The sequence below is a fragment of the Onychostoma macrolepis genome, chromosome 02, assembly GCF_012432095.1.
Source record: "Onychostoma macrolepis isolate SWU-2019 chromosome 02, ASM1243209v1, whole genome shotgun sequence".
In the NCBI taxonomy this organism is placed as follows: domain Eukaryota; kingdom Metazoa; phylum Chordata; class Actinopteri; order Cypriniformes; family Cyprinidae; genus Onychostoma; species Onychostoma macrolepis.
In genome coordinates, this window is record NC_081156.1 from 4,149,029 (window position 1) to 4,168,185 (window position 19,157).

At 37.4% G+C, this 19,157-nt stretch overlaps 2 protein-coding genes and 4 non-coding genes across 8 annotated transcripts; 1 reads left to right on the forward strand and 5 right to left on the reverse strand.

Moving 5' to 3' along the window:
* Positions 1–163: 163 nt before the first annotated feature.
* On the reverse strand, positions 164–9,767 carry eif4a2 (eukaryotic translation initiation factor 4A, isoform 2). The gene is made up of 11 exons (XM_058750874.1): positions 9,625–9,767; positions 8,785–8,842; positions 6,564–6,696; positions 6,260–6,399; positions 3,273–3,441; positions 2,963–3,072; positions 2,165–2,308; positions 1,722–1,859; positions 1,364–1,453; positions 951–1,030; positions 164–867 (listed from the first exon to the last, which is right to left on the reverse strand). The coding sequence occupies exons 1-11, from the start codon at positions 9,651–9,653 to the stop codon at positions 723–725; spliced, it is 1,236 nt and encodes a 411-aa protein (XP_058606857.1). The 5' UTR covers positions 9,654–9,767; the 3' UTR covers positions 164–722.
* On the reverse strand, positions 1,526–1,603 carry LOC131533425 (small nucleolar RNA SNORD2). Its single transcript, XR_009269105.1, has one exon. It is a non-coding gene; the product is annotated as a small nucleolar RNA SNORD2 (small nucleolar RNA).
* LOC131533502 (small nucleolar RNA SNORA81) lies at positions 1,941–2,126 on the reverse strand. Its single transcript, XR_009269137.1, has one exon. It is a non-coding gene; the product is annotated as a small nucleolar RNA SNORA81 (small nucleolar RNA).
* LOC131533494 (small nucleolar RNA SNORA81) lies at positions 2,746–2,923 on the reverse strand. Its single transcript, XR_009269132.1, has one exon. It is a non-coding gene; the product is annotated as a small nucleolar RNA SNORA81 (small nucleolar RNA).
* Positions 3,147–3,216, reverse strand: LOC131533423 (small nucleolar RNA SNORD2). The gene has a single exon (XR_009269104.1). It is a non-coding gene; the product is annotated as a small nucleolar RNA SNORD2 (small nucleolar RNA).
* A 3,503-nt stretch (positions 9,768–13,270) lies between the features above and the next one.
* dcun1d1 (DCN1, defective in cullin neddylation 1, domain containing 1 (S. cerevisiae)) lies at positions 13,271–18,403 on the forward strand. 3 transcript variants are annotated; one of them, XM_058750886.1, is made up of 7 exons: positions 13,271–13,383; positions 14,013–14,226; positions 14,350–14,518; positions 14,624–14,754; positions 14,851–14,933; positions 15,561–15,657; positions 17,562–18,403. In XM_058750886.1, the coding sequence occupies exons 1-7, from the start codon at positions 13,306–13,308 to the stop codon at positions 17,636–17,638; spliced, it is 849 nt and encodes a 282-aa protein (XP_058606869.1). In that variant the 5' UTR covers positions 13,271–13,305; the 3' UTR covers positions 17,639–18,403. The 3 variants fall into 3 exon arrangements, with proteins under 3 accessions (XP_058606869.1, XP_058606888.1, XP_058606879.1); XM_058750905.1 differs by lacking the exon at positions 13,271–13,383 and adding an exon at positions 13,413–13,533; XM_058750896.1 differs by lacking the exon at positions 13,271–13,383 and adding an exon at positions 13,606–13,778.
* The last annotated feature ends 754 nt before the right edge of the window (positions 18,404–19,157 follow it).

A 19,157-nucleotide genomic window follows, 5' to 3' on the forward strand; every position in this document is an offset into this window, starting at 1 on the left:
AATAAAATTAGTCTTCGGACCAAAAATTCTTCCAGCTCTGAACAGAATAAATTTGAAATGGGTTCTACGTCTATTCGTTGCTTTAAATCGTTATTTTACAGAAAAGCAAATACTCTGTGTGGAATAAACTAATTCGAAAGACAATGGACAACAACAATTCGTGGACAGAATAATCATCCTCTTTATTGTCAAATGGGCCAAACACTACATGGAACATCGAGTTAAGGTGTTAAGACCCACCTTTGAAGAGGACTTCACAAAAAGAAGTACTTGATAAAACAATATACATTTAAAGTATACATTCCACAAAACTAAAAAGTGCCTTTATATTACTAAATAAATGAAGTGAACCAAGTTAAACTGCACACATATGTTAGCATAACATAATTGGCAGACTTAATGCAGCACTTGTATCTTTTAGTCCACAAGTAAATTACTAAACGATGAAGAACATCTAACACGTACATTTTGAACATACTAGGGAAAAAATACCTGAAAAAGAATACATGTAAAGAACCCATGTTTTGTAAACGCCACCACCAGTAAACACTGATAGGGTTGGAGTCTACAACCGTCCACACAGAGAGTCAACGTCACGTATCGAATTCGTAAGTCGGCTCCGCAGCCAGCATTGAGGAGAGTAGGTTTTTTTTCTTCCAATAAAATAAGCGCAAATGGAAGTGATCATTCGACAGCTATCCCCGCATTAAAATCTCCAAAGTTTAAATCAGGTCGGCGACATTCATGGGCATCTCCTCAACAGTTGTGTTGTAAAACGTCTCAATGTCTCGAAGAATCCTTTTGTCTTCTTCAGTAACGAAGTTAATGGCTACACCTTTTCTGCCAAACCTACCTCCACGGCCAATCCTGAGAAATGACAATTATAGCGAAATCATCAACATTAAAATATGAATCGTTAAATGCAGTGTCGACACCTGAAAGTTTCTCACCTATGGATATAGTTCTCACGATTTGTTGGCAAGTCATAGTTGATGACAAGTGAAACTTGTTGCACATCAATCCCACGAGCCTGAGGATACAGGGATATCAGGGTCAGTAATGCTAAAGATGCACAACTCAAAATGACTCTGAATAAAAACTTTGAGATCGATTCTGGACAGACTATTGACTTTTACATGGATATTACTAGTATACAATAGTTTTCTCAGAGGACTAGAAACAATTTAAGTAAAATCTCATTCAAAATCTGTCAATTTTTCCCATACAAGTAGAAACAATTCATGAACATTTAGGGAGCAACTTCGTACTGAATCTTCTTACAACTTAAAATAACTTAGTTTTATGGCCATTTGTCCCAGTGCTTGGGGGAATGCAACAAGCCTTTCAGAAATTCCCTACTCACCAGTAAATCTGTGGTTATGAGCACTCTGCTAGAGCCAGATCTGAACTCTCTCATGATTATGTCTCGCTCCTTCTGATCCATGTCTCCATGCTGAAAAACAGAGACCGCTTTAACCAATGCAAGTCATCACAAACGTCACACTGATTTAGAAAATCTGGACAAGTATGATCAGTTTGTGTTTAGAAACAAATCTCTCCATGAGAAGTCAGTCCCGAAAGATGGTAGACCATCATTTCATACTTTATCCAGCATTAAACATCATAATGTGCAATCGGTCGATCGTAGATCAATCCCTGACCTACCATTAACTAGCAATACATTTTTCATGTTTCATCCATTAACGTGTTTATCAACTTACCAGAGCAGACACTGTGAAATCTCTGGCATGCATCTTCTCAGTCAGCCAGTCAACCTTTCTTCTAGTGTTCAAGAAGATAACAGCCTGGGTGATTGTAAGGGTCTCGTAGAGGTCACACAGCGTGTCCAACTTCCACTCCTACAGGAAGAGTTATAAGTTAGCATTAGCGGAGAATCACCACAAGGTGTCATCCTACATCAACATCCTGATTTCATAATTATGTATGGCACAAAATCTCGAGACAGTGGACACTGGACATTAAGAAAGAGGTCCGCCCTAGACTCATTTCTGACTGTGTGCTTTTGCTCTTCCTTCTTTAGGATTAACCAGTACTAGCATGAACACCAGAGCAAGACCAGAAGGCCTTGAGCTGGTGATTTTAGCATGGCGCTTTTAAAAGAAGGGACATGAGACATTAAAAAGGGACAACCGGGGTTCCTCACCTCACGTTCTACATTGATGTAAAACTGCTTAATACCCTCCAGAGTCAGCTCCTCCTTTTTCACCAGGATGCGAACAGGTTCACGCATGAACTTGGTGGTCACCTCCAGCACATCAGCAGGCATGGTGGCCGAAAGCAGCACAACCTGGCAACAAACGACACTGTTAGAGCATGAACAAAAACAATTCATTCAGTTCTGGGTCAATTCTGAAAACACTAGTGAAGGATTCTGCATGTAATATAACTGGTAAAAGGGAAAATTTTATCAGCATAATGAGGAAAATAAACTAAGTACTTGATTTGTCACGTCTTGTTTTAAATGACAGCAGCACCTGAGCTGTATGAACAAAGTCTGGGTAGCATGTGATGCTTGTGTTCTTCAGCATGACTTGATGCACAAGGTTCTCATTAAATAATTTTCAAATGGAAGCGGGAACATTTGACAGTCACAAATTTGACAAGTGACCCGGAAACGGCACCGAATGGCTCCAGTGTGGCACAACTTGGTTTTACTATTTTTTTTGAAAGTTTAAAGTCACAGATTTTCAATATGGTATTCAACACTTCCTCCAGTTGAAAATGTATTGTTGCTCTGGACCTTGAAACATAAGCCACTGGACATTAAGAAAGAGGTCCGACTCAGTTTCATTTCCGGTGCAGGGCTATTGCTCTTCTTCCACATGATACTCTGCTAGCATTATTGCATAAACCAGGAGAACCTAGAATCTGCAATTTTAGCACAGTTCTTTTGAGCGGAAGACACCTCCATTGAGAGTCTGGTATCAAGACACTGACTTACTTGTATGTTTGTGCTCAACTTCTGGAAAATCTCATAGATTTGATCCTTGAACCCACGACTCAGCATTTCATCAGCCTCATCAAGGACAAACATCTTGATCCATTTGGGAGCTGTAAAAAAAAAAGTAAATAAAAACTTAAGAGTGATTCAAACCCTTACTAAACCGTTAAAACAGTGGTCAAATGTATGATCAGTTAAGTTGTAAATTTCTCCATAATAGGTCAGTCCCGAAAGATGATACCATCATGTCATACTGCATCCCACGTAGGCATGCCTGTTTTAGTGTAATTTATTTTCATTCACTACTTACACAGGTACCTCCTGTTCAGCATGTCAAACACACGGCCTGGCGTGCCAACGACGATGTGTGGAGCCTCCGCCTGGAGTTTCTGCATTTCGTTACGCACGTTGGTGCCTCCAATGCAGGCATGGCAAGAGGCGCCCATGTAGTCACCCAAGGCAAGGATAACCTTCTGAATCTAGAGAGCAGAGAGAGAAAAGAATACGAATGCTTTATTTCTTCAGGTACTCATGTTTGATGCATTAATAAAGCCAAATATTGGACAGGTATGACCAGTTGAAAAGGTCATCTCCATAAGTAGGGGTGGGAGAAAAAAAACAAAAAGACGATTCACCTAACTATTGCAATTCTTTTTAAAACAATTTAAAAGTCAATTGGTTTACCTCAGAATCAATTTAAATTATTTTTCTTAAGAGGTGGTGGGAAGTTGTTAGTGCCTTGTAATTCCAACAGAGGACGAAATGTATGTGTTCGACTTGAAGCAGCTCCGCGCAGACGATAAGCGTATGACATCAAAGTACGAGAGCGATTCGAAAGCATGCGGAGCGTCTGTTCTCTGTAGCTCTCGCAGTGCTTTGATGTCATACGCTGATCGTCTGCGCGGAGCTGCCGCATTACATGACGTCATGCACATTTAAACCCGGCGCAAGAAAGCCAAACCATGATGGAGGCAGAGGATTAAACTCTTCCAGAATTCTTTCTGCACCTTCACGTTTTGAATCCCACCTGCCAGGAAAACATGACTAAACGGTATGCAAAGTAACATAGCACTTTATTTTATTTCAGAAAGTTTTTTTCTACTCATTTTGTTGAACATTTGACTATTATATTAATGTGCAAGTTCATGGTTTTGGTACTTGAAAGTTTCATGGTTCAAAGTACATTAAATATTGAAAGTTCAGAAAGATGTGATGCATTGTTTTTGTTAATATGACTCATAATATACAGTCTCCTTTAAGGGTATGATCAACTTTTTCATTGTCTAGTCTTCAATAAGCAAACAAAAATCACAATAAATTTGAGTCGCAAAAGTGACCAAGATGTGTTTTTTTTTTTTTTTTAAATTGTAACAGTCTGTATATTAAGTGTATCATTCAACTTTTTCCCATGGTCTAGACCAGTGGTTCCCAAACTGGGGGGCGCGACCCGGAGTTATGATAGGGGGGGCGCGGCAAGGCTAGTGTACATACAGTCAGCCGATATTTATAGGGACTCACCGAAATTTCAAAAGAGAAAAACGGTCCAATGAGCCGACAATATCTGCCGCGCCGCCCGGCAGTATTCAGCGCGCGCACTCTCTCTCTCTCTCTAATCACTGCCGTCGTGACACTCCGCTGAATATTCCGCTCTATGAATCTGCGCAAAGCAAAGACCGCTCAAATAACGCGCCGACAGAAAATTTCTATGTATACTTGTTCCTTTTTGCAATAGCGCTATTGTGATAGCATGCTGTAGTACAGCTGTACTGCACAACGCTGGTAAAATGACGCCACCCTCTCGTGACGCGAAGCTCTGCTCACGTGCTCTGATAATAATAGCTTTGTAGGACTATAAAAAAAAGTTATATCCGATTCGGTTTCATAGAACTGAATAAAAATAATACATTGATTGATATTTAATATTAATAGGCTATATTTTCTGTCCAATTGTATTGTGTTACTTTCAATAAACGTGGTTATTTTATTGGCTTGTGATTTTTAAATTCAGTATCATTAAAATTGAGTTAAATTAAAAAGACTTACAAAAATGACTTATTATTTAATAAAATAATAAATAATTACAAAGCAGTTTTGGTTTCGGCCATTGATGTCACCTCTGATTCAACAACGAGGCTTTGGTTTAAGTCCAAGGCATTGGCTGCATTTTGGACTGGAGTGGAAAAGGACTACCCATTGCTGGGCAGGAGAGCCCTGGCAATACTCCTTCCTTTTGCCACATCCTGTGAGATAGGGTTTTCTGCGGTTGCCTCAATCAAGACAAAATACAGATCAAAGCTGGACATTGAAAATGAGCTAAGAGTGGCAGTCTCACAGCTGCATCCCCGATTTGAGAGGATCTGCAGCACAAAGCAAGCACACCTCAGTCACTGAAAAGACTGTGGGACTAGTAAGAATAAGTCTAAATCCTGCAGTTCAAAAATGTTCATTTTTGAACTGCAGTTTGAGAAAATCTGTTGAAAACAATGAATACTGTTACATAGTTAAAAATAATAATAATTATAAATACATGTTGAAGATGCATGCTTTACTTGTAATGCTTCTACTCTAAAAGTGACTAGTTCCTTATTTATTTTTTTATAAATTTTTTTTTTCAGTAAGTTGTCACACACTGAATGCGTGTTAATTACCATTAATGAATTACAATGTTTCAAACAAATCCTCCTGGAGGTGTGTTTATGTGTATGTGTGGGGGTGGGGGGGGTCCTTCATTTTTTTTATTCTGCAAAAGGGGGGCCCGGCAGAAAAAGTTTGGGAACCACTGGTCTAGACTCTAGAGTTAAAAAAAATAATAATAAATCGCAGCATCGAATCGCAATACTTGTAGATTCTAAATTCTTAAAATAATAAAAAAACGCAATACATCTCGTATCGGCACCCAAGTATCGTGATAGTATCGAATCGGGAGGTAGGTGTATTGTCCCATCCCTAATAAGACGGTCCCAAAAACAGTAACCCATTTCACACTTATGTCCACAGCTCCATTTGGCTACAATCAACGCATGGAAATCACCTGGCAGTCCAACAACCAAACCATAAACTAAAATCTAATTTCCAACCACTTACAGTAAACGCACATACTCAAGTAAATTATTCTGGCTGAAGCACTAGCTAATTACTTCCTGCCAAAAAAAAATTACACAAATTAAAATTACATCCACATTTAATGACTGATGTAGCAGGAAGAACAGCAAAAGAGTACCTTGAATCGGGCTACTGCCAGAATATGCCGCCTTGGTCTGAGACACTAAGTTTATGGTGACCTCAGGTACAGCATACCTGCTGAGCGAGCTCTCGGGTTGGTGCCAGGACCAGAGCCTGAGTCTCTTTCTGCTCAATCTCCAACTGCTGCAGGATGGAAATGGCAAATGTGGCCGTTTTACCAGTGCCTGACTGGGCCTGAGCGATAACATCATATCCTATGGAGAAATAAAAGCAATTCACACTAATGCGCAACACATGCTATCAGTTTAAAATGAGCGGAGATTCACACTTGAGTTTAATAGATTACAAATAAATACAGTAGGCAAACTGCATACACAATACTGAAAAAGCATTTCAAGCAAACGGTAAATATTTGTACCTTTTATGCAAGGGATTATAGCTCTCTGCTGGATTGCCGAGGGTTTCTCAAAACCATAAGCATAAATTCCACGAAGGAGAGTTTCCTTCAGGTTCATGTCATCAAAATTGTCCGTAATCTCGTTCCAGTTGCTCTGTAAAATAATGCGCACAAGATCTCACTTAATACACTCAGCTCATGAATGGCAGACACTATCCTTACTGTAAGCTAATGGGATGGGGTAATATGCTGCCTTCAAAATCACGTCAAACAATGAGTACACATGAAAAACACTGTAATATTGTAGTTACAATCGGGATTTTCAATAAGCACCTTTGTTCTATATCGGGGCATGTCAATTGGTCAGGTTTTAAATGGGAACAAACATGGTTAAGGCTAGAAGGGATACACATGCAGCTACTGGGCACGCGCACATCAAAACAGCATTTTTGTTTTTTATTTTTCACACTGTACAACAGTTACTATTTTTGCGTTCTTGTAAGGGGTAGGTTTAGACGTTAATAAAAATTACATTTCATTGTTAGTTTCCGATCGGAGCTGTATCCCTTCTAGCCACAACCAACAAACAGGGCTTTTGCTGCCTTCACATGTTCTCAAACTTCCTACTTCCCACTTCTGAATTCACTGCATTCAAGTGTTTGTAGTCGGAAAGAACAAGAATCATAGGACACCAGAAGGAAGGAGTCTTAAGAAAGGCTGAGTTTATGCAACTGGCTCATTCATTTTTGCTTCTTTCCAGGGGAAAATCTTATTAACTGAAATTCACTAAAGATATTAAATGAATATCCAACAGATTCTGAAAATGAATAAAATGTATTAAATGACAATCATAGTATCATAACCCATGCTGTTGTATACATTCACCATGTTATCTGGACAGTTTGCGGTCAATTCTGAAATATCAGGTCAAATAAATGCTGTTTTCAGCATGTAATATAATATGCATCAAATGGTTATTTACACATGCATAAATAGTTGTGAAGGCAAGAGAACTCAACATAGATGTTGTGGGGGAATAACAACTGATTACACTGCAGCATTAGTTTCTTATTTAAATCACTAACTACTTGACTTCAGTAAGCTTGAGTTTTGTTTCTTTAAATTGAAGCTAGTATTAGGGTGAATCCCTTTTCTCTGTCTTACCCCTTCCCCTACGTCTTACCCCTAGCCCTTGTCCCTCGAAACCGAGTGGTAAGCGCTAGGGGTGAAAACATACCCCTATGAAATGAGACACCACTTGGTTACGGTTACGTCATCATACACCGTCGCTAGCTGGCTGCTACGTCACCAGAGCCGACAAGTGTTGATCACAAACTTTGGATCGTTTTACAAACTTGTTAAAACTGTAGACATGCATGGAGTCCATTCAAGGCTAGTCTGCGGGACTGTTGTGCAAATCAGCAATGTAACATTAGCGTCGCAAACTAGTGATTTTTAAAAAACGTTTCAATTAAGAACATGGTTGCAAATATATATGTACAGGACTGTCTAGAGCACAAAACAAGACTGTCGTAATTTTTAAATAAATTATTTAAGCCGAAAATACTTGATTGTTGCCGGTTGCGCAGTGTGTTCTGGGTACCCCTTGGTTTCAAGTAAGCTCGCGAAAATGCTTGGTTTTAAGGGGTATCTACCCCTTCCCCTTAGCCCTACCCCTCGATCAAAACGAGAAATGGGATAGCCCTTACTCTCACGTGAACGCGCAAAACTAAGGGGAAGGGGTAAGACAGAGAAATGGGATTCACCCTTAGTTTGTGATATTGACACTCGTGACAAATTATGAAATTTATATGGTATTAAAAGTCTGACATCAAAAAGACCTTAAAGCAAAAAAATAAGTAGTGTGATATATCGTTACCCAGAAATAAGATTACTCATATCGAGATATAAGATTTCAGTCATATCGCCCACCCAACTCATGCACTCATGTCCAACTGCCAACTAGGACACTTATAACTACCATAATTCAGATGCCGACATATAAAGGTGTGCTCACATTTATTCTTGCTAGTCAAAATCCAGTGGGTTTTACAGGAATCCGTGCAATCATTTGCCATGCTTACCAACAAAGTTGCTTGGTTTAAAAGTGAGCATTTCAAAACATTTCAAAATGTGACAGCACCTTAAAGGCAGTGCATGGATTGACCAAAAAAACCTTCATGGACAACCCAGATATTCATAAACACTAAATCACCCCTCCAGGCTTCACTAGGATACAAACCTCGATGACACCATCAGGCTCCATTCCTTCAGGCCCCCCATGGTCTCGATCTCGTGAGCTAAAAATAAATAAATAAATAAAGTGTACGTTAAACTTTTAGTACAAAAAGTTTCTAAAACATAGTATTACATAACTCGAACCTTCAGGAGACGCGCGTGCAAGCGAGTACACATTCCAAGAATGCCACGTGGACGACCGTTAACAATCAAAGCGGTAAATAACCACTTTAATGAATATTGGGCTGTATTCAGTGAAAATAACTTAGTCATGGTCTACCTTAAAGCCTCCGCCCAAAATTGGTCCTACTTATTTACAGCAGAATCACCTCGTCACGTTTGATGTGCTAAAAGCGGTTTCTACCACCCATAATTATTTTATATATTTATTTAGCTCCCGATAAGAAAAATGGCTAAAAATACAACAACAACTACGACTTTATGAAACATAACCGCAATATTTAAAGGTAACGTTAGTGAACGCGGTGTGAACGCAAGGCCTCAAGCATGGAGGCCACGAGTTAGATTTCAGGGTGGGCGTGAAGCCTAGTTAACAGTCATCGTTTCGATCCTTAATAAAGACACTTACAAAAAAATAGTATTAAAATAGCCAATTTAGTCATAGACTCACATGAGTGCGGTGTACGTGAGAATACACATGTAAGCACACGCAGCTAACAGGCGTTTGTTAGCTGCGCGGCCTGCTTCATATCAAAAGCGCCATATAAAAATATATGCACCGGCGCTATAATTTGCCCGACGCCTCTCTAGTTCAACAAGATACACATTCACGGACAGTATTTGACATAAAGTGAATGAAGGTTACATGCCATAAAGATTTTACCTGTTGTAATCAGCAGAACCGCTAGACATGGTCCGTTCGCGACTTCGGCATTCACTCGGAAAGGAAGAACATGTGAATCTCTGGCGATTTTATCTAACCGGAACTTTTTTTTGCACATTTAGAGTAAAACTATATAAACGCTAAAGCAGCTACACGCGATTGACGTTTTATCGATTGCGACAAGAGATGTAATTCGAGCTAAATACGTATTCATTTTTTGCAGTGTTTATCTTTGTTATGTCGAAGTTTGCATGGGACTATATGGAGAAGCGCAAGGATATTGCACCATTGATAGGGAGTAGTGGAATCGCTACGGGGTCTCCACAGTTCTGGCCTTAAAATGGGACTGACTTAAAGTGACAGTTCGCCTTAAAATACAAGTTTTAATTTATTCACCACCTCATGCTGTTCTAAACATGCATGGCTCTCTTTCACTGTGTAACACAAAAGGAGTTTTTAGTGACTTATGGCCTCAGTCACCAGTCACCATTCACTTTAACTGTTTGAAACACTGCAAAGAATGTGAATGACTAAAAATATTATATGGCTAATAATTAAAAGGATTTACACACACACACACACACACACACACACACATATATATATATATATATATATATATATATATGAGAGAGAGAGATAATCTTTGAATTTTAAAGCTACTTTATTTAACAATCTTAATTAAGATCCACTCAAAACACCAAAAATATTATTCGATACAACTTGAGGAAAAAATAAAGGAGAGATAAGTTCTCTTGTCCTGGTCTGACCCTCGAGGGCAGAGAAATCAAATGTCTTCTGTATACGCCGATGACTTTCTGCTGCTGTCGCCTCATGAATAGGAGCACCACCAAAGCCGGAAAAGTACAGCAATGATTGGGCCTTACTGATAATCTGAAATCATGATCTTTCAGAAAAAGCCTCGTCTTGCTGAGTTTACGATTGGGGGAACAATTCTTAGTCATGTCACCTGTTATAATTATTTGGGTCTGACCATCTCAGCCTATACTGCAAGATCTGATAAAAAGATCTGACGTATAAGGCACACAGGGATTTTTACAGTAGGCCTATAAGAAAACCACTGTTCAAATTCAACTCACCCGTTTAACCTGTGACTGAAAATCTTCGATAGCATCATCAAACCCATTCTTTCTCCCAAATTTAAACTAAACTATGAATCATGGGACCAAAACCCTGTTGAAAATTTCCACCTTGAGTTCTGCAAAAACATCTTAGTAAATTCCCCAAGTCTCGGCTGCAGGGCAGAACTGGGCAGATGTCCTCTGCTCTCTTAAATCCAGAAGAGAGCAGCGAAGTTCTGCTTCTACTGATCAGACACTCCGACAGATAGCTACCATCACAGTGCTTTCACATACGGGGGGGAACACACCCAGAGAGTGGCCCCATGCACTAGTTAGTTGAAAAACATCAACTCGATTCAACAATTCAGTTTATGTATTCAAAAATTAAAGAAACTGAAAAAAAAAAAAAAACCCAGAAAGAATGCATTCATAATTTGCAGCATAAAGTTACTCAATTAAAGAAATTAACTTACTTCCACAGAATAAAATTTGATTTTAAATTGGCACCATATTTGAGCAGCATTAAAGACCATCGTCAGAGAAAGCTGCTAAAGAAATACCGTATGAGTGAACACAGTCTGAGTGTAGAGAGAAGCAGAGCTGGAGAGCCAGAGAGCTCAGACTGTGTTCACACAGCACATAGAGGACGACCTGCACTTCCTCACATGCCTGAATTCCAGCAAGCGAGCAAAATACTGTAGAGAAACTCTTGTATATTTTGGGAGAGAAAGAAAAGTTCACCTGGCAGCGCAGTATGTGTTCTCCTGCCATTAAATGAGGGACAGAGGCTGATCCCTCTTTTCCATTTACAATTGCTGTCTGTATTCATGTACTTTGTCTCTTTTTCATTGTGATTAGATGGAAATGTATGTGTTTATTTATTTATTTTATTCACCAGTATCAGTGTCGTGTTAAGCCTTTGCAGGGCCCTGGCTAACGCAGTCTTTGCCACACTGTAAAAAGTGATAAGTTGACTTAACTTAAAAAAATTGAGGAAACCTGTTGCCTTAAAATTAAGTAAATTATAATTAAAAAAATTGAATTGTCAAGTTCACTTAACTTAAAAAAAAAAAAAAAAAAGTCAACTTATCTTTAAAACTTATCACTTTTTACAGTGCATAAACCCTGCAGACTGCAGCCAATAGAAATGCCTCTCTATCGCTCCGGCTCCTCACAGCACACAGATCATGAAAGCAGACTGCAGTTTTTGTCATTCATTGTCACAAATGAAGTGTAGAGACGATGTAAATAATATTCAGTGTGCAGATTCATTAAAATGGAAGTTTGTGAGATCGCGATGAACTAAGGTTGGCAAATGTGAAATTGAAATTATACAACAGTTTATACATTTTTGATTTTATACAAAAGTTAATATTAAGTGACATTTTAGGAACACTGTTGTCTATTTTGCTCTATTTCGTCAACAAAAATATAGTTAAAAAACAAAGTCACAGCGTATCCACTGAATGAATCTTTGCTTTTGAACAAATCTAGTGAGTCAATGATTCAATGACCCATTCATAAAGAGAGTCACTTGCTTCGTTCCTAAATGAATCAGTCGTTTGAACGAATCGATTGAATGAATGATTCAGTGATAAAGACAGTGACTTGCTGCCACCTGCTGGCGGTTTCATAACATTGTAATTATGAGATGCATTAATGCCACCTCTGAGTCTTGTCAAAAATTCTGTAAATATTCTTAATGCCACATTTGTGCTCTTCTGTGCCTGCAATGATGAATTGTTGATGCTGATTTCATTTAACTGGTAACTTATTCTTCCTGATTGTATCTTATTATTTTAACTGAATTTATTGTTTAATTAAAAAATTTGAGAAAAGTTTATAAATCTGAATTTTTGGCACAAAAGATGACATAGCTGACATTAAAAAAAATTAAGAAAATGACTTTACAAAGGTAAAAAACAACAACAACAACAACAACAAAAACTTTAAGGAGTTAAATAACTATGGGAAGGTTCATTTCTGTCATTGATCAGAAGGTGCCTGTTCCTTTTTTTTTCCTTTTTTTTTTTTCAGGAGCACTGCTCCTGAAAAGAAATGTAAGCGTAGAGTCCTTAAGAATGTAATATTAAAAACTGCAAACGTTTTTGCAAAGTGTAAACTATTCAATATAATCTACAAATCATGCAATACTGTACCAGTGAATAAGTGTTTTGAGGGCTTAGCTAAACAGGCCAATTAGAGAGACTAATCATTCTCATTTTTTATTAAATCATTCTTTAATTTCACTAATCAACCTTTTTTTATTATTAAACACAGGAGGTCATTAATGATGCTTACATTATAACATGTGCAAATTCACACACAACGTATCTTAATTTGGCCAGAATTGCAGGTGCTTGTTTTAAAATACAAGAAGGTTTAGAGAAAATATTAAATATTAAAAATTAAAAATATAAAAATTTATATTAAATATAAAATGTTATTATAGATGTGCTTTATATTTAAATACATCCGAAAGGTCATCCAAAATTACCATTACCATTTACCTCTTACAGACTGCTTTTTACGGAAATAGTATTTCGTATATGAACATAGCCAACTGAGTGTCTATTGCGAACAGCTGACTGCGGTACAAATGTCACTGCGCATGAGCGGAAGTAGGTGCAGGGCAGAGAGGGATAGCGGAAGAGGGAGTCTGGAAATCACAAACATGGTAAATGTGAAAAAAAACAAAAAAAAAAAAACAATTATTTTACTAATGTGTGTTACAGTTATAAAATACCCATAAAGCGCTACGACGAATCCCGTTTAGATATTATGCTGTTTTGACGACGACATTCCTTTAAATCTACCTAGCATGAGAGTGGGTTTATTGATGAATTAATTGTTAGACAGCTATACAGAGCAGGTAGCTTTGAAGCTAGCGAGGTCAAAGCTGTTGGACAGCAGGACTGTCAAGTTCATTTTACAAATAAGAAGCCGGACTAATGGGCCACAGTAAAGGATTATTTGTTTGTTTACCTGTTACAAAACCTTATGCAAACAGTGTGAAATGCTGCTGAAAAGCAGTTCAGTAGACAAGCGTTCGTTATGTGGGAGGTCTTCGTGGTATATAACTTATATTCATACTTGCTAATATAGAGCAAATAAATGATTTCTATTACTTGTCATTAAATATAAAATTACAGGGAAAGATAAGCCATTTGGTGTCAATATGCCATTGAGATACTGATTCTTAACATAGACTGGGTCTATATATAAGGACATGCTGCTGTACTAGTAACTGTTGATATACAATATCCAACTAAGTGAATGTGACTTTATACTTTTTCCCTATTACAGAACAAGCTGAAATCCTCTCAGAAGGATAAAGTTCGCCAGTTCATGATCTTTACCCAGTCAAATGAGAAAACAGCATTGAATTGTTTGTCTCAGAATGATTGGAAACTAGACGTTGCTACAGACAACTTTTTCCAAAATCCTGACCTCTACATACAGAATCTAAAGGGAACGCTAGACCGGAAGAAGTTAGAACAGCTTTACAATCGGTACAGAGGTAAGGATTAAGCAGCATGTCATTACTTTAAAATAGTGTTTTGTGTGTTAAAAAAAAAGAAGAGAGTTTTAGTACAAACACACTAAACCATGCTTTATGTTTTGCATTGTATTCATTTTACAGACCCTCAAGATGATAACAAGATTGGTATAGATGGAATCCAGCAGTTCTGCGATGATTTGGGACTTGATCCAGCCAGTGTAAGTGTTCTGCTAATAGCTTGGAAGTTTCGGGCAGCAACACAATGCGAGTTCTCCAAACAAGAATTTATGGAAGGAATGGCTGAGCAAGGGTAATTTTTTTTTTTTTAATCACGTCTGAGCTCTCTGAATCGTCTTTTCTCCTCATCTAATGTCTTACATGCTGAAATGCTAATCTTTGCCTTTGTTTTGTCAAGGTGTGATAGTATAGAGAAACTCAAAGCACAGCTACCCAGGATGGAGCAAGAGTTGAAGGACCAAGGGAAATTTAAAGACTTCTATCAGTTCACATTCAACTTTGCTAAGAATCCAGGACAAAAGGGCTTAGGCATGTGTTGGGTTCATCCTCGTTTGTTCCTTTAATTTTTATTTATAGTTAACTAGTGTTTTTTCAGTTTTATTGTTTTGTTTTGTTTTTCTCTAGACCTAGAAATGGCAATTGCATACTGGAATTTAATATTGGCTGGGCGTTTTAAATTTCTAGATCTATGGAACAAATTTTTATTGGTGAGTATTGTTCTGTTCATGGCTTTAAGTTCTGTGTAGATGTAACTTTTAACCCTGAATGTGTTTTTTTAAATCTGTGCTCAACTAGCATCACCAAACTGAAAAACAGATAGTGTTTATTAAGATTGTAATTTCTAAAGACTGGAATACGCTACACAATTTTTAATGTCTGAAAACATTTTTAAAACACTAGGTGTCATATAGTTGCAGACTTTCAAAATGGTTACAAAGGAAAAACTGTGCATCATACACTAAACAGCTGAAGATCACACACTAACAAACTTTCAAGTTGTTCTGAACACAACAAACTCGGACAGAAACATGCACATTGTTGCTAGAAAATGCATGATTATTTAAAACGAAATGTGTTCCAGAATAGGCTCAAAATACCAAACATGTTTGGATGTATTCATAGTGTGATGCTAAAAAAAATCAGGGCCTGTGCCCATGAAACGCTGTGATTTTTCTGCGAAATCTGTCAACTCTAGTTACCCAAAATCTACAGACTGACAATTATCATTGATGTGTCCAGACTGAAAATTGGGGCTAAAAGTTGTGTAGTGTATTCCAACCTTAACTGGTAAAAGTTGTTGGATTGTTTTGATTGCTTTTGCTTATGCATTGCAGGAGCATCATAAGCGATCCATTCCCAAAGACACATGGAACCTTTTGTTAGATTTCAGCACGATGATCACAGACGATATGTCAAACTACGATGAAGAAGGTTAGTTTGGAATTCTTTCATTTAATTAATCTTTTACATGTTTATATATATATATATATATATATATATATATATATATATATATATATATATATATATATATATACAGTGCTGCTTGAATGTTTGTGAGCCCTTTACAATTTTCTATATTTCTGCATAAATATGACCCAAAACATCATCAGTTTTGTGCACAAGTCCTGAAAGTAAACAAATAGAAGCCAATCAAAAAAAAAAATTTTCTTTGTCATTAATTTATTGAGAAAAATGATCCATTGTTGCATATCTGTGAGTTGCAAAAGTATGTCAATCTTTGCTTTCAGTCTGGTGTGACCCCCTTATGCAGCAATAACTGCAGGTAAAAGGTCATTGCACACTGAGTCTGAAATATTCGTATGCGTCATCCTTTCCTATCAAAATGCTTGATACAGATGCGAAAACGCAGAAAATCGAACCTGATCCAAATTTTTTATGACAGATGAAAGTTTCGGAGGCAGTGTGTAAACATGATTGACAACGTGAGGTCGTATTTATTTTTTAACGTGCGAAAAGTGACCTAAAGTTTCTGAAACTGCTGATCAGTCCTGCACAGTGGCTTGTAGGAGTTTTAGCCGATTCCTCAGTACAGAACTACTTCAACTCTGTGATGTTTCTGGGTTTCCTCCTATGAACTGCTTGCTTCAGCTGCTTCCACAACATTTCAATCGGATTAAGGTCCGGACTTTGACTCGGTCATTCCCAAACATTAGCTTTCTTCTTCTTTAACCATTGTTTGGTAACACAACTTGTGTGCTTGGGGTCGTTGTCTTGCTGCATGGCCCACTTTCTCTTGAGACTCAGTTCTCGGACAGACGTCCTGACATTTTCCTTTAGAACTTGCTGGTATAATTCATTGTTCCATCAATGATGGCAAGCCATCCTGGCCAAGATGAAGCAAAATAGGCCCAAACCATGATACTACCACCTCCATGTTTCACAGATGGGATAAGGTTCTTATGCTGGAACAGTGTGTTCCCAACACAACGCTACTCATTTAAAACAAAGTTTTATTTTGTTCTTTTCTGTCAACAAAACCTTTCTCCAACAGCCCTCACATGATCTTTAGCAAACTGTTCTTTTTGGAGAACAGTGGCTTTCTTCTTGCGGCTCTGCCATGCACACCATGGTTGCTCAGTGTTCTCCTGATGGTGGACTCATGAACATTAACATTAGCCAATGTGAGAAAGGCTTTTAGTTATTTAGAAGTTACCCTGGGTTTATTTGCACCCTCGCAGGGTAACGATAGTCTTGAATTTCCTCCATTTGTACACAATCTGTCTGACTGTGGATTTGTGGAGTCCAAACGCTTTAGAGATGGTTTTGTAACCTTTTCCAGCCTGCAGAGCAACAGTGATTCTTTTTCTGAGGTCCCCAGAGATCTCCTTTGTTCGTGCCATGATTCACTTCCACAAACTTGATTAAACTTTGATAGATCCCTGCTCTTGATATGAACCGGCAGACACGGACACCTGACAGTCATTCAGATGGGCTCTAATTTCACCTTCAAATTAACAGCTAATCCTAGAGATTCACATACTTTTGCAATGCACAGATGATGTAACAATGGATCATTTTTCCCAATAAATAAAAATATTTTTATGAAAATATTTTTCTCATTTGTTTTATTGGGTTCTATTTGTCTACTTTCAGGAAAATCTGATGATAATTTGGGTCACATTTATACAGAAATATAGAAACCTCTGAAGGGTTCACAAACTTTCAAACAGCACTGTATATATATATATATTTAGAGAACTAGTTAACATTTACAAGGTGGTTATGATGTCAAATGATTAGACTCAGTCCTTGTTTTAATTTATTCATGTGAGTTCATTCATATCATTCTTCTGACGTTTTCTATTTTTTAGGAGCATGGCCAGTACTTATTGACGATTTTGTGGAGTTTGCGCGACCGTACATTGGCACCAAGAGCACAGCTGTATAAGTACATTCCTTCTGAGGGCCGTCTGGACCTCACTGAAAACAAACAGCTTCTGCTGAGCACAGAGGACTGAACTGAGATCTGCTTTGCCTTTTCCAAGCCCTCAGGACTGAGACATTTATACGAACCAGAGACATTAAAGGCATCTTTTCTCTTCAGTCGTCTAATGGTGGTTTGGGCTTTTATCTTTTTGGGCCGGTTTTTGTTTTGACTTCATACAGGATCTTATTCAATCTCTGGGACTTCAGTGGTCTCATCCAGATGAAGCAGTTTGTCGAACAAGCTGTCACAGATACAGTTAGGAAATGTCAAGATCTTAATTTTAGTACTCCATGTGCATTCTTGCTTTGAATGTTTATTTCTTTCCAATTGGTTTTTATGAAAATTATATGTCAGAGTTTTTTGATTGTTCGCTCTTTTTTTATAAAACAGAGTAGCTGGTGTCTCGAGAGCCAGTCACGTTTGCTTTCTTTTTGTGTTTTATTGTGACTTAATGTACATTTTCTGTTAAAATACCCAGACAGTGATTTCACTTTGCTTGTTTGGTTTTGATTAAATCGATAGGTCATAGTAACTGAGAATATTATATTTTACAATCCTAGAAATAATATTAATTTGAACATTACCTCAGTTTTCCATGATTAATGACTCCATTTGATGTATTGATATACTGTGTTTGCAGTTCATTCAGCACTTTGATAAGTCACATAATCCATACAATAAAATCAGGTTATAGTTGATGAATAAAGTCGGATGGCCTTGAAAATATTTTTGTGTGTGTGTGGTAGTTCAGTGAGTGTTTACTCACACAGTGCAACTTCCTTTTAAAGTCATTGGAATACTTTATAGTTCACCCAAAAATGAAAATCATAATTTACTCACCTTCATGTTGCTCCGTACCTGTATGACTTTCTTTGTTCTAAGGACACAAAAGATGATGCCAAACAGTTTTGGTTACCATTGGGGACACTTAATTTCTAGCGATTATCGCCGATTTGATTGCACAGATACTATTTAAACTAAACTGAGCTAGACAATGACGTCTCTGAATTCAATAATGAAATGCCTTTAACTGAAAACTGAGTGTTTAATCTTATCATTATTACTGACACTGACATTATCTTCCAATTTGATACTGTTAAAGTGCTTTGACACAATCTGTATTGTTAAAAGCGCTATATAAATAAAGGTGACTTGACTTGACCATTATGGACTTCCATTATAAAATTACATTTAAAAAAAAAAAAAATATATATATATATCATCTTATATATTTAATATTTTATGTTCTACAGAAGAAAGTTGGTCATACAGGTTTGGGATGACATGCGGGTGAGGAAATGATTTCCAAAAGTAATTTTTGGATGTCTGTTTTGATTTTTCATTATAAGGGACTCTTAAATCACAAAATTAAACAGAACTTTAATTCATACTTTAATTCATACTTTAATTCACAGAATTAAAGTGTTATTTTTTTCAATGCCACAATAACAAGAGGTAATACATAATCACATTATAAACA